The 15,705-nt window shown below is 42.2% G+C and overlaps 1 protein-coding gene across 19 annotated transcripts in view; it reads left to right on the top strand.

Moving 5' to 3' along the window:
• The window catches only part of ATXN3 (ataxin 3), a 67,798-nt gene that overhangs the window by 27,549 nt on the left and 24,544 nt on the right, over positions 1–15,705 (top strand). For all 19 annotated transcript variants that reach the window (XR_013396490.1, XR_001446407.3, XR_013396492.1 and 16 more), the window contains one exon: positions 9,153–9,268. Coding sequence is in view for 5 of the 19 variants with exons in the window: in XM_077941642.1 (XP_077797768.1) it covers positions 9,153–9,268 (116 nt within the window). In the remaining 14 variants the exon portion in view is untranslated. The remainder of the gene's footprint in view (positions 1–9,152; positions 9,269–15,705) is intronic.

Raw genomic sequence — 15,705 nt, 5'->3', positions numbered from 1 at the left:
TACTCGGGAGGCTGAGGCAGGAGAATCGCTTGAATCCGGGACGCAGAAGTTGCAGTGAGCTGAGATTGTGCCACTGCACTCCAGCCTGGGGACAAGAGCGAGACCTCGTCTCAAAAAAAAAAAAAGAAAAACTCCATGTTAAAAATTACAAGATAAATAATCAGACCCGCTGATCCTAGGTCAGAAAACAAAAGACTCATAGCTGAATCTGACCTGCCATTGCTGTATTTCATCCATTCTAAGATGCACATAGTTTCACATTTCAATGTCTCTGAAATTGAGAAGTATCTTACAATCATAATTGACAGTATATTAGCAGCACCTAAAAATATTGGCTCATTTTACATTTGATGGTATAATGAAGAAAATATTTACCTTTTTTTCTGTTTTGTTTTTAAGTCACAACTCAGAAGTAGATGAAGGAAAATTCTGATCAGCTGACATCCTCTTAATGTGAGATATTTCTAGTCTTTATTCAGCATAGATTAATGGCTAATTATATGTTACATTTCAAAGTAGTGCTTATTAGTGCTTTTTACTTTTAAGTTTCAAAATTAACTTTTTTATTAAACTCCAAATTTATACAAAAGTAGAAAAACTAGCATAATGAACTCTTGTTTATCACCCAGATTCAACAAATACTAGCACACGGCCAATCCTGCTTTTTTTTTTTTTTTTCTTTTTGAGGTGGAGTCTTGCTCTGTTGCCCAGGCTGGAGTGCATTGGCACAATTTCTGCTCACTGCAACCTCTGCCTCGTGGGTTCAGGCAATTCTCCCACTTCAGCCTCCCATGTAGCTGGGATTACAGGTGCACACCACCATGCCCAGCTAATTCTTATATTTTTAGTAGACACAGGGTTTCACCATGTTGCCCAGGCTGGTCTTAAACTCCTGACCTCAAGTGATCCACCTGCCTCGGTCTCCCAAAGTGCTGGGATTACAGGCATGAGCCACTGCACCTGGCCCAGTCTCGTTTTATAATACTCCCATCTCCCATTCTTTCCACTGTCCCACCTACAAGTTTGGATTATTTTGTAACAAATCTCAATCATCATATCATTTGTTCTATAACCATTTTAATATATGTCTCTAAAATATATGAACTTTTTTAAACATAGTTAAATGCTATTGTCATAAAATAATCATGATAATTAATTGTAATTCTATATCACCAATTATCTAGTTAATGTAAAAAATAACTTAAATCTAAGGCCAGGTGCGGTGGCTCACACCTGTAATCCCAGCACTTTGGGAGGCGGAGGCGGGCGAATCACCTGAGGTCAGGAGTTCAAGACCAGCCTGACCAACATGGAGAAACCCCATCTCTACTAAAAACACAAAAAAATAGCTGGGCGTGGTGGCGCATGCCTGTAATTCCAGCTAGTTGGGAGGCTGAGGCAGGAGAATCAGGGAGACAGAGGTTGTGGTGAGCTGAGATCTTGCCACTGCACTCTAGCCTTGGCAAAAAGAGTGAAACTCTGTCTCAAATAAATAAATAAATAATAAAAAAATAACTTAAATCTACTTAATTAGAAAAACTAATATTCTGGAAATTTTATTTTAAGAAATATCTAAATTGGCCGGGCACGATGGCTCACACCTCTAATCTCAGCACTTTGGGAGGCTGAGGCGAGCAGATCACCTGAGGTCAGAAGGGTCAGGAGTTCAAGACCAGCCTGGCCAATGTGGCGAAACACCGTCGCCACTAAAAATACAAAAATTAGTTGGGCATGATGGCGAGCCCCTGTACTCCCAGCTACTCAGGAGGCTGAAACAGGAGAATCTCTTGAACCCAGGAGGTGGAGGTTGCAGTGAGCTGAGATCACCCCACTGCACTCCAGCCTGGATGACAGAGTGAAACTCTATCTCAAAAAAACAAACAAAAAAAAGAAATAGCAAAATTAAAAGAAAGCATACATGGCCAGGTGTAGTGGCTCATGTCTGTAATCCCAGCACTTTTGGAGGCTGAGGCAAGCAGATCATTTGAGGCCACGAGTTCAATACCAGCCTGGCCAGCATGGCGAAAGCCCGTCTCTCCTAAAAATACAAAAAAATTAGTCGGGCATGGCGGCGCACACCTGTAATTGCAGCTACTTTGGAGGCTGAGGCAGGAGAATTGTTTGAACCCAGAGGTGGAGGTTACAGTGAGCTGAGATTGTGCCACTGCACTCTATCCTGGGTGACAGAGCGAGACTCTGTCTCAAAAAGTAAAAAAGGGGCCGGGTGCGGTAGCTCACTCCTGCAATCCCAGCACTTTGGGAGGCCAAGGCAGGCAGATCACAAGGTCAGGAGATGGAGACCATCCTGGCTAACACAGTGAAACCCCGTCTCTCTACTAAAAAATACAAAAAAAATTAGCTGGGTGTGATGGCAGGCGCCTGTAGTCCCAGCTACTTGGGAGGCTGAGGCAGGAGAATGGCGTGAACCCAGGAGGCGGAGCTTGCATTGAGCAGAGATGGCGCTACTGCGCTCCAGCCTGGGCGACAGAGCGAGGCTCTGTCTCAAAAAAAAAAAAAAAACCGTCACCTCCTTCAGTAACTGATGTTAGTATTTTGGCACATTCTCTTTCTGTGACTTATACACACTTACCTTGTAAGTGTTGTACTCATTTCCTATGACAGTAAATAGTCTTTGTAACAGGCTGCATGATATTTCATAAAATGAATGGATGTGGCATAATTTATATATGTGCCTTTTGAATTATGCTATTATAATTAATACTGCAATGAACAATTCTTATATTGCCTCTATGCCTCAAATGTCTCATCATTTCTTCTTTTTTCTGAGGATGTCAGATTACTGGGTTAAAGGGTATGAATATTTTTAAGACCTTGGTACAGATTTCTAAATTGCTTTCCAGAATAATTCCCATGTGATACTTTCATCATGTTTATTTCAGACTTTCTTTTTCCTTTTTTGAGACGAAATCTCACTCTGTCACCCAGGCTGGCGTGTAGTGGCACAATCTCAGCTCACTGCAACCTCCGCCCTCTGAGTTTAAGCGATTCTTCTCCTTCAGCCTCCCAAGTAGCTGGGATCACAGACAAGTGCCACCATGCCCGGCTAATTTTCGTGTTTTTTGTAGAGATGGGGTTTCACCATGTTACCCAGGCTGGTTTCGAACTCCTGAGCTCAGGCAATCTGCCCACCTCGGCCTCCCAAAGTTCTGGGATTACAGGCGTGTGCCACCACACCCGGCCATCAGACTTTTTTTTATGCCATTTTTTGCCATATAATGGTCTAAAGACATACATCATATAGAAACTATAATACAAAATTTATAGGTATATCTAAGAAAATGAAAGTATATTTAAAGCATAAAAATAAACCCCTCTTTTACTTAAAATTTTTAAAAAATTGGATTAAAAATATGAAACTTCCAACAAATTGAACTTTTTTTTTTTCTTTTTTGAGACAGGGTCTTGCTTTTGTCACCCAGACTGGAGTGCAGTGGCGTGATCTTGGCTCACTGCAACCTCCACCTCCCTGGTTCAAGCAATTCCCCTGCCTCAGCCTCCCAAGTAGCTGGGATTACAGGCGCATGTCACCACGCCCAGCTAATTTTTTTTGTATTTTTAGTAGAGACAGGGTTTCACCATGTTGGCCAGACTGGGCTCGAACTCCTGACCTCAGGCAATTTGCCTGCCTGGGCCTCCCAGCGCGCTGGGATTACAGGCATGAGCCACTGCACCCAGCCTGAACGTTTTATAGTAGTAAAGATAATTCAGTAATGCCCAATAATGACTAAGTAAGTTATAACAAGAACAATGTCAGCAATAACTAGTGCTTTTTAGTAAACAGGGTCAGGCAACCTTGTACCCTTTAAAAATGTTCAAATCTTGATATAACTCCTTCCTAATTGGAGCAGGATTGATTGAGGAGGAAAGTGTGCAGTGATGGTTACCAGCTTCAGCCTCTTGGCTTGACTTTGCAAATACTGTGGAGAATTTGGAAAGAGCTTGAGAATATCTTACATAGTCACATGTTGCTGAGAAGAGTTAAGAACTAACTTCTTGATGTTCATTTTTAATAGTGGTTTGCATTCAAAACCTTATAGAGCTCATTAGTAGGAGAGCTGAGAAGCTAATATTTGCTTTTCACTAAAATTCCTGATTACTTAGCCTAGGTAGTTCCTTGTCTCTCTAGGTTCTGTCTTTGGGAGCCTGGCTCTAAGGTTATCAAGCTAACTCTTTCTTACCTCTTACCCTTCCCAAATTGACCCTGGTTCTGATTTGTTATTCGTATGATTTTCTAGTTTTTCTTTTCCCTTTTTGAGTATTTGAAGCTTCATACTGAATATAGTAATCATAGTATTCATGCATAAAGAAAATCATAAAGTAATTGCATGAATCCATAAAGTAATCATAGTTTTCATGCATTAAAAAAACTAGTTTAGGCCGGGCGCTGTGGCTCACACTTGTAATCCCAGCACTTTTGGAGGCCGAGACAGGCGAATAATCTGAGGTCAGGAGTTCGAGACCAGCCTGGCCAATATGGCAAAACCTCTTCTCTACTAAAAATACAAAAAATTAGCCGTGTGGTGGTGGGCACTGTAATCCCAGCTATTCAGCAGGCTGAGGCAGGAGAATCACTTGAACCTGGGAGGCAGAGGTTGCAGTGAGCCGAGGTAATGCCGTTGCACTACAGCCTAGGCGACAAGAGTGAGACTCTTATCTCAAAACAACAACAACAACAAAAACTAGTTTCTCTCTAGTGTAAAAAATACTGTTAAGCCGGGAGTGGTGGCTCACGCCTGTAATCCCAGCACTTTGGGAAGGCGAGGCGGGCAGATCACAAGGTCAGGAGATCGAGACCATTCTGGCTAACACAGTGAAACCCCGTCTCTATTAAAAATACAAAAAATTAGCCAGGCGTGGTGACAGGCGCCTGTAGTCCCAGCTACTCAGGAGACTGAAGTAGGAGAATGGCGTGAACCCAGGAGGCAGAGCTTGCAGTGAGCCGAGATTGTGCCACTGCACTCCAGCTTGGGCTACAGAGCGAGACTCCATCTCAAAATATATATATATATATAGACTGTTAAAAAGTCTCCCTATTACAGATTCATAATTTATGAGTCATTAAATAATATTTTTAAGCCATGACATTTTTTCCAGCAGGAGTCTCTAAATCTGTTTTACCACTGTAAAACCCCAAGCAAAACTCTACTACATCAGCTGTGTCACTGTAAAACCTGCCTTAACTCACATCAGTATGAAATTAAGCAATGTGTGTGAAACTATTTTATAAACTGTAAAGGATTCCATACATGCATGTTGGCAATTATTAATGTCTTCTCTAGGTGTGGCTTTGAAACAGATGCAGATTCTTTCTGCTACAAAAAACATAGTTACAAATGTTTTGTAACAAGGAGAGACACAAATATCTTCATGGACATGGATTGCTATGAGTTTTTGATTGACTAATACTTGAGCCACCACTTCAGTGATGGTATAATTTATCAAACAGTATTGAGAAACAGAAACTACTGGGGATGTTTTAAGGAGAAAAAGTACTTAATAGAGAAATTAGGGTTTTACATAATCTTAAGAAAAGATGAAGGTGCAGATCTTAGCCAGGCCTCCAGAGTACCACAAACCAACTTGCAGGAAGAGCTGTAACCACTGCCCCAATTGGCACAATGGGTAATGAGGATATTAAATTTAAGAACACACTGCTATAGCAATGATCCTGGGCTTAGAAAGCTGCCACCACAATTGCCTAGACATGGGAAGTCTGGCCCCCACTGCAAAAGCAGTGAAGCAGAATTTTGGGACTGGCATCTCCATGACTTTGCTTGCCACCAGAGAACAACCAAAGTAGGGAGATGGCTGGCCTTATTTCTGCCTATTTATTTTATTTTATTTTTTGAGACAGACTCTTGTCTGTCGCCCAGGCTGGAGTGCAGTTGTGTGATCTTGGCTCACTGCAACCTCCACCTCCCAGCTTCAAACAATTCTCCTGCCTCAGCCTTCTGAGTAGCTGAGATTATAGGCACCCGCCACTGTACCCAGCCAATTTTCTTATTTTTAGTAGAGGTGGGTTTTTGCCATGTTGACCAGGCTGGTCTCGAACTCCTGACTTCAGGTGATGCACCTGCCTCAGCTTCCCAAAGTGTTGGGATTATAGGCGTGAGCCACCATGCCTGGCCCATTTGTGCCTTTTTTTTTTTTTTTTTTTTTTTTTTTTTTTTTTGAGATGGAGTCTTACTCTGTTGCCCAGACCAGAGTGCAATGGTGGCATCTTGGCTCATTGCAACCTCTGACTTCCAGTTTCAAGCAATTCTCCTGCTTCAGCCTCCCGAGTAGCTGGGACTACAGCTGTGCAGCACCATGCCTGCCTAACTTTTGTTTCTGTTTTGTTTTTTTGAGATAGAGTCTTGCTCTGTCACCCAGGCTGGAGTGTAGTGGTATGATCTGGGCTTACTACAACCTCCGCCTCCCGGGTTCAAGCAATTCTCCTGCCTCAGCCTCCTAAGTAGCTGGGACTACAGGCACGCACCAACACACCCAGCTAATTTTTTTGTATTTTTAACAGAGATGGGGTTTCACCATGTTGGCCAGGCTGGTCTCGAACTCCTGACCTCGTGATCTGCCCGCCTCAGCCTTCCAAAGTGCTGGGATTACAGGCATGAGCCACCATGCCCAGACAATTTTTGTATTTTTAGTAGAGACAGTTTCGCCATGTTGGCCAGGCTGGTCTTGAACTCCTGACCTCGGGTGATCCACCTGCCTTGGCCTCCCGAAGTGCTAGGATTACAGGCGCAAGCCACCGTGCTCAACCCATTTTGGCCTTTTAAAGCTCATGTGAGCACTTAATTTGTAACCAGAATCCTACTTGTAAAATAATCTAAGACATGTAGCTTTTAGCTTTGTAGCCTCTATAATATTAATGGCACAGTGGGAGTGGATGCTGAGTGCCACTTAAACATGTTCCATCTCAGTGTCTTCACAGCTGGAAGGTGTCAACATTGTTTCAAGGTGGGCAATTGATTTACTTCTCACTTTTCATAAACTAAAAGTAGAATAAAGGCTATTCCTCTAAAATTGCTATCTTACCTGTCACTCCCTTGCATTCTCACCTACCTTCTTGAGTGGAGGGGAAGAGGGCATGGAGTGATAGCTGATGTGCCAGGAATTCTCCATACTCAGTCCGTCTTTCTTGTGCCATGTCGCAGCATCAGGATTTGCTAATGGGAGGGTACTGCCCTTATGTGCATCATTAGCCATGCACACTAAAGTCTTACACCTACACACAGGTCAGTATTCGGGCTTAGAGACCAACAGGGAAAAATTGCAGTTCTCATTGGTTGAACTTTATTGTTCACAGTTTTAAAACACAAAATTGAGAGGAACTCTAGAAAAAATGTGTCATTCTATTAATAATTGTTGCTGGTAGTTTAAAAATTCTGGTTCCTTTTCAAATTCCTATATACCCCCCCCCTTTTTTTTTTTTTTAATACCTTGATCTTAGCCAAAACACCGAGAAGCAATCTTTTTTTTTTTTTTTTTTTTAACCTATGGCTTCTCACTGAGATTGTCAGCTGTTGGTAAGTTTTGGTTTTTGGTTTTCTGTGTTTGTATTTACATGTATGAAATCTAGATTGAGTATCCCTTATCCACAATGCTTGAGACTAGAAGTGTTTTAGATTTGGGGTTTTATAGGATTTGTGAATATTTGCACTATACTTGCCAGTTAAGCATTCCAAATCCAAAATCTCAAATCTGAAGTGCTGCACTGAGCACCTCCTTTGAGTATCATGTTGATGCTCAAAAAGTTTCTGATTTTGGAGCATTTCGATTTCAGATTTTCGGATTTGGGATGCCTGACCTGTAATTTCAGATTTACATAAAAGCAGAAATAGTACACAGAGCGCCTTATATCCTTCACCCAGATTCCCCAATTGTTGGCCTTTCTGAACCATTTGGGAATAATACGCAGATATGATTTTCCATTATGTCTCAGTTGTTCAGTGTGTATTTTCTGAGTACAAGAATATATTCCTACATATTTACATCATAACTATCATGTTTAAACATTTTAAAAGTGGGGATTTGAATTACATTGTTTTTCCTTTTGAAAAAATTACAGAGGAGCTGAATGCAATCAATATTACTTAAAATCTGATAATGTGTGTTAAATAGTAGTTTTCATTTATCAAGTGTTCAGTAAATGCTTACTATGTTGTAACAGCACGGTTATCAGCACTGTTGAAATAGATGAACAAGTTAACATTTGCACTCTCATTAGCTTACACGCCATAAAGAGGGAAATAAGGAGAACACCAGATGGTAAGTTTATGCTGAGAATTAAAACGAAGTGATGAAATAATGAGAATGTCAGATGGCTACTTTTGGTGGGATGGTCAGGAAAGGCATCTCTGGGGAGATTGTTAAGCTCAGACCTGAATCAAAAGAATGAGCCAGCCATGGAAACATTATGTTAACTCACATGGTAGTTTGAGATGCTTTATCTGATCAAAGGTACTTATTTTCAGTGACTTTCAACAATATTAAGGGTCTATAAACCAACACTCATTTGCATAAGAATAGCTACCAGTGAATCTTTTTGTATGATAGGTTTGTTTGTTTGTGTGTTTGTTTGTTTTTTGAGACAGAGTCTTGCTCTGTCACCCAGGCTGGAGTGCAGTGGCGCGATCTTGGCTCACTGCAATCTCTACCTTCCCAGTTCAAGTGATTCTCCTGCCTCAGCCTCCCAAAGTAGCTGGGATTACAGGTGCCTGCCACCACACCTGGCTAATTTTTGTATTTTTAGTAGAGATGGGGTTTCACTGTGTTGGCCAGGCTGGTGTCAAACTCCTGACCTCAGGCCATCCACCTGCCTCGGCCTCCCAAAGTGCTGGGATTACAGGTGTGAGCCACTATGCCTGGCCATGATAGGTTATTTTGTGATGAAAATACCTACCTCTTAATTTGTCTGATAAATTTAAATTTTATGTCTAGGTTTCCTAGGATCAACACTTCTATATTTTAAAGTAATCTATATCAGACTAACTGCTCTTGCATTCTTTTAATGTCAGTGACTACTTTGATTTGTGGAACAGTGTATTTTCCACATGAATAGTTTTTCTCATGGTGTATTTATTCTTTTAAGTTTTGTTTTTTAAATATACATTCACTTTTGAATGTTTCAGACAGCAGCAACAGCAGAAGCAGCAGCAGCAGCAGCAGCAGGGGGACCTATCAGGACAGAGTTCACATCCATGTGAAAGGCCAACCACCAGTTCAGGAGCACTTGGGAGTGATCTAGGTAAGGCCTGCTTCATCATGTTCGCTACCTTCACACTTTTATCTGACATATGGGCTCCCTCTGATTTTTGCTTTACATTATTCTTCATCCCCTCTTTAATCATATTAAGACTCTTAAGTAAATTTTTAATCTACTAAATTTCCCTGGATTAAGGAGCAGTTACCAAAAAAAAAAAAAAAAAAAAAAAAAGCTAGACGTGGTGGCTCACACCTGTAATCCCAGCACTTTGGGAAACCAAGGCAGGAGAGGATTGCTAGAACATTTAATGACTACTTTAACATAATAATTTAAACTTCACAGTAATTTGTACAGTCTCCAAAAATTCCTTAGAAATCATGATTTATTTTTTATTTTTTATTTTTTATTTTTTGAGATGGAGTCTCGCTCTGTCACCCAGGCTGGAGTGCAGTGGCGCAATCTCAGCTCACTGCAAGCTCCGCTTCCCAGGTTCACGCCATTCTCCTGCCTCAGCCTCCCAAGTAGCTGGGACTACAGGTGCCTGCCACCTCAACTGGCTAATTTTTTGTATTTTTAGTAGAGACAGGGTTTCACTGTGTTAGCCATGATTGTCTCAATCTCCTGACCTCATGATCTTGGCCTCACAAAGTGCTGGGATTACAGGTGTGAGCCACTGTGCCCGGCCAGAAATCATGAATATTAGTAGGTGAAAAATAAATACATTTTACCACCCAGAAAATGAAAAATACTTGAGTATAATCTAAATAACAATGGGAAGTGCAGAGTTACTTTCCAGGTCTCGGTTTAAATATGTCTTAAAGTTTGGCCAATTAGTAGTAGAAGTTGAGAGAAAAAGTAACTGTATCTGACAAAGAAATTATAAGCAGAATATATAAAGAACTCTTAAAACTGAACAATAAGAGAGCAACTCAATAAAAAGGTGAAGAATTTGAAAAGGTACTTCACCAAATAAGACATAGGGATGACAAGCCCATGAAAAGACTCTCAGCATCACTAGTCACAGGGAGATGCACAATAAAACCACAATGAGATACCACGGCACCCCTGTAGGTGTGGCTTAATGAGGAAATAAAACTGACAATACCAAGTGTTGACAAGGATCCAGGCAGCTGAGACTCATACACTGTTAATGGGAATGTAAAAGTGTACAGCTTTGGGAAACAGTTTGGCATTTTTTTGATAAATGTATACTTAGCCATATGATCCAGCCATCCTAATCATGTATATATAACCAAGAGAAAAGAAAACTTAGGTTCACATAAAAACTTGTATCAAATGCTTATAGCTGGCCAGGCATGGTGGCCCATGCCTATTATCCCAGCACTTTGGGAGGCCGAAGTTGGTGGATCACCTGAGGTGAAGAGTTCAAGACCAGCCTGGCCAACATGGCAAAACCCCGTCTTCTACTTCAAATACAAAAATTAGCCAGGCATGATGGCGGGCACCTGTAGTCCCAGCTCTTCAGGAGGCTGAGGCAGGAGAATCACATGAACCCGGGAGGCGGAAGTTTCAGTGAGCCGAGATCGTGCCACTATACTCCAGCCTGGGTGACAGAGCAAGACTGTCTCAAAAAAAAGAGGGCTGGACACAGTGACTTACGCCTGTTATCCCCGCACTTTGGGAGGCCGAGGCTGGTGGATCACCTGAGGTCAGGAGTTCAAGACCAGCATGGTCTTGGTCAACATGGTGAAACCCCATCTCTGCTAAAAATACAAAAATTTTCTGGGTGTGATAGTGGGCACGTGTAATCCCAGGAGGTTGAGGCAGGAGAATCACTTGAACCCGGGAGGCAGAGGTTGCAGTGAGCCAAGATCGTACCACTGCACTTCAGCCTGGGCGACAAGACCGAAACTCCATCTCAAAAAAAACAAAAAAGGATTATAGCATCTTTATTCATAATTGCCCAAAATTATAAACTGCCTAAATGTAGACCTTCATTTAGTTAACGAATACACAAACTGTGGTATATCCAAACAATTGAATAATAAAAGGGATGAACTGGTACTTTTTTCTATTCCTCCTCTTAAGTACAGCCAAAACACCTCAACATTTGTATAAAACATAAGCTGGGCCAGGCGCGGTGGCTCACACGTGTAATCCCAGCACTTTGGGAGGCTGAGGTGGGCAGATCACCTGAGGTCGGGAGTTCAAGACCAGCCTGACCAATGTGCAGAAACCCTGTCTCTACTAAAAATACAAAATTAGTTGGGCATGGTGGCGCATGCCTGTAATCCCAGCTACTTGGGAGGCTGAGGCAGGAGAATTGCTCGATCCCGGGAAGCAGAGGTCACGCTGAGCTGAGATCGCACCATTGCACTCTAGCCTGGGCAACAAGAGCAAAACTGCGTCTCAAAAAGAAAAAAACATGAGCTGAATCTCAAAGGCAGGGAGAAGACAGACCTTGGAACCAGAGGAGCAGCGTGGTGGGGAGTGGCCTGGATTTTCTTTTTGCCTCATTTATCCTGGGCTTGGTGCTGGAGAAGCTGTGGGCTCAGACCAAGAGAAAACCCCATAAAAAGCCTGCTCTCTTTAGCCAAAAGAGGCAGCCTAGCAAGACAAAAACTTTTAGATAATAAGCACTTGACTATAGTCAAACACCACAGAATAAACTGGCCCCAAACCCTGTCAGCAAAGGCCGAGTGGAAGTCAAGATATGTACCGCAACCTGGAAGTCATAAGGTACACTTCTCCCCTTTCCCAGCCAACATGGTGTCAGAGAAGGCTGCCTGGGGAGCTGGGGTTTTCCTTCCCTCCAGGAGGTGATAACACTCCTTTCCCACGGTGTCAGTGGTCACAGGGAGCCTGAACGTCCACCTAATAATACATAGGCATCTCTCTGGCTCCTATGGGGGTAATGTCAGAGAAGAGGCCTAGTAGAGAATCCAGACTGTTGCTGGCATCCAGCAGTAACAAGGACACCTCCACAATGTCTGTGGAGGCCACGTGGGGATCAGTAACAAGGCATTCCTCTCCCTCCCAGTCAGATGTCAGTGGAAGACTAGGGGACTAGAACTCCCGTGTGCATTCAGCAGTAATGCCCATGACCACCACTCTGTGTTATCACAGGCCTTGAAGAAGCCTGAACTTTCACTCCCCTCTGGTTGTAGTGAGGTGGCACTCCCTTTTTCCTGCTGCCAGTGCTGTGTCAGAGGAGGCTTGCCAAATTGGAAGATGTAAATAAGATTCACATTCTCATAACGTAATACCCCAAATTTTCAAGATTCAATTGAAAATCACTAAGCCGGGCACGGTGGCTCACACCTATAATCCCAGCACTTTGGGAGGCCGAGGTGGGCTGAACACTTAAGGTCAGGAGTTCAAGACCAGATTGGCCAACATGGTGAAACCCCATCTCTACTAAAAATACAAAAATTAGCCAGGCATGGTGGCGCATGCCTGTAATCTCAGTTACTGGGGAGGCGGAGGCAGGAGAATCACTGAAACCTGGGAGACAGAGGCTGCAGTGAGCCAAGATTGCGCCACTGCACTCCAGCCTGGGCAATAGAGCAAGACTCCATCTAAATTTATGTCATGGAGTCCCAGAAGGAGAGGAGAAAGAGGGTGGGGCTGAAAAAATACTGGAGGAAGAAGTCATGGCTGAAAAATTCCCAAATTTGGCAAAAGTCAGAAACCTATGGATTGAAAAAGCTGAATGAAGTTCAAATATGATAAACTCAAAGAAATTCACAGAGACATATCATAGTCAGATTTCTGAACACTGCAGACAAAAAATGAAGATCTTGAAATTAGCAAGAAACGACCTTACCTACAGCAATTTGAATGATAGCAGATTTCCCATCAGAGATCATAAAGGCCAGAAGGAAGGGATACATACAACAATTTTTCTAGTGCTAAAAGAAAATATCTCTAGGCTGGGCACGGTGGTTCACACCTGTAATCCCAGCACTTTTGGAGGCTGAAGTGAGAGGATCACCTGAAGTCAGGAGTTCGAGACCAGCCTGGCCAACATGGGGAAACCCTGTCTCTACTAAAAATACAAAATTTAGCTGGGTGTGGTGGCACATGCCTGTAATCCTAGCTACTTGGGAGGCCGAGGCAGGGGAATTGCTTGAACCTGGGAGGCGAAGGTTGCAGTGAGCCAAGGTTGGGCCACTGCACTCCAGCCTGGGCAGTTGAGTGAGACTCCGTCTCAAAAAAAAAAAAAAAAAAAAAAAAATTTAGCCGGGCTTGTTGGTGGGCACCTGTAGTCCCAGCACTCAGGAGGCTGAGGCAGGAGAATTGCTTGAACTCGGGAAGTGGAGGTTGCAGTGAGCCAAGCTTGTGCCACTGTACTCCAGCCTGAGTGACAGAGCGAGACCTCGTCTAAAAAAACAAAAACAAGAAAACATCTCTAAACCCAGAGTTACACATCCAGAGAAATATCCTTCAGGAGTGAAGGGAAAATTAACAATTTTTCTTCAGCAGACCTACCCTAAAAGAATGGCTAAAGGAATTTCTCTAAACCAAAAAGAAATGATAAAAGAAGTAATTTTGGAACATCAGGAAGGAAGAAAGAACAATAAAAAGAGTAAAATATGGGTAAACACATAGACTTTACCCTCCTTTTGAATTTTCTAAATTGATGGTTGAAGCAAGAATTATAGCACTGATTTGTTTTTCAGTATATATACTGGAAATATTTAAGGCAATTATGTTACAAATGAAGGAGGGTCAAAGTATATAAAGGGAGGTAACCTTTCTATATTTCTTTTGAATTGATGCAGGCACTTTGGAAAGTAATTTCACTATTTGTTTAAAAACGTAACATACCCTGACCATATGACATAGCATCTATACTCCTGGGCATTTGTCCCAGAAAAACAGAAATTTATTTATTTAATTTAAAATTTTTTTTTTCAGTATTACACTCCGTAAGTGCTGTAATTAGCACTTAGAGAGGCCAAGGCAGGCAGATTGCTTGAGCCCAGGAGTTCAAGACCAGCCTGGGCAATGCTGCACAATCAAAAAAGAAAAACAGACATTTAGAAAACTATTTTAAATGTCTTTAATTGCTAAATGCCTCTTTGGCTAATATTTGTAAGATCCTTCTCCTCCTCCTCCTCCTCCTCCTCCTCCTCCTCCCTCCCTCCCTCCTCCTCCCTCCCTCCTTCTTCTTCCTTCTTCTGGCAGAGTCTCACTCTGTCACCCAGGCTGGAGTGCAGTGGCGTGATCTCGGCTTACTGCAACCTCTGCCTCCTGAGTTCAAGCGAATCTCCTGCCTCAGCCTCCCAAGTAGCTGGGACTACAGGCGTGTGCCACCATGACTGGCTAATTTTTTGTATTTTCAGTAGAGATGGGGTTTCACCATGTTGGTCAGGCAGGTCTCGAACTCCTGACCTCGTGATCCACCCGCCTCAGTTTCCCAAAGTCCTGGGATTACAGGTGTGAGCCACTGCGCCCAGCCTGGAAGATCATTATTTAGACCTACAACTGATGCATTGTTCCACTGACACAATTGCCCAGGCTGGTCTTGAACTCCTGGGCTCAAGCAGTCTGCCTGCCTTGGCCTCCCAAGTGCTAGTATTACAGGCTTGAGCCACTGTGCCCAGCCAAAAATAGAAATTTATATTCTCACAAAAACATGTACATGAATGTTTATAGCAGCTTTACTTGTAATAATCAAAAACTGGAAATGACCAAAATGTCCTACAGTGAAACAAACTGTAGTACATCCATAGCATGTAATACTCTACTGTCAGGATTAAAAAGAAACCAACTGTTGGCACAGGCAGCACCGTGGCTGGATCTCAGGGGCATTATGCTGAGTGCAAAAAAGCCTCAAAGGGTCTTATACTGTATGATTCCATTTGTTCAACGTTCTAAAAATGACAGCTGTATAGAGATAGAGAACATATTAGTGGTTGCCGCTAGTTAGAGAAAGTGGGTGAAAGAGAGGTGGGTGTGAATATAAATTGATAGGAGGGAGATCTTTGTGGTATTATAACACTTCTATGTCTTGATTGTAGTGCTCATGGTTACATGAATACACATGTGTGATAAAATGCCATGTAGAACTACATATAACATTGTGCCAATGTCACTATCTAGGTTTTAGTTTGATCTTTAGTTACGTAAGATGTAACTGTTGGGTGAAATTGGGCAAAAGAATACCCGAAACCTCTCTGAAATATCTTTGCAACTTCCTTTGAATTGACAATTATTTCAAAATAGAAAGTTGGGTTTTTGTTGTGTATATCAACATGAGTATATCAACATGAATTGTTGATATACACAACATGAGTATATCACAACATGAGTATATCAACATGAACTGCTGATATTGTTGATATACACAACAAATTGGTGATATACACAACAAATCCCAAATGCATTACACTAAGTGAAAGAAGCCATATTCAAAAGGCTGCATATCTACTGATGCCTTTTATATGACATGCAGAAAAAGATGAAACTGTTGGACAGAGAATATACTGTTGGCTAGCTGGGATTAGGAATTG

Source organism: Macaca mulatta, chromosome 7, assembly GCF_049350105.2.
Source record: "Macaca mulatta isolate MMU2019108-1 chromosome 7, T2T-MMU8v2.0, whole genome shotgun sequence".
Classification (NCBI taxonomy): domain Eukaryota; kingdom Metazoa; phylum Chordata; class Mammalia; order Primates; family Cercopithecidae; genus Macaca; species Macaca mulatta.
The sequence above is the reverse complement of the archived record's forward strand: the minus strand, read 5'-3'. Positions and strand labels throughout refer to the sequence as shown.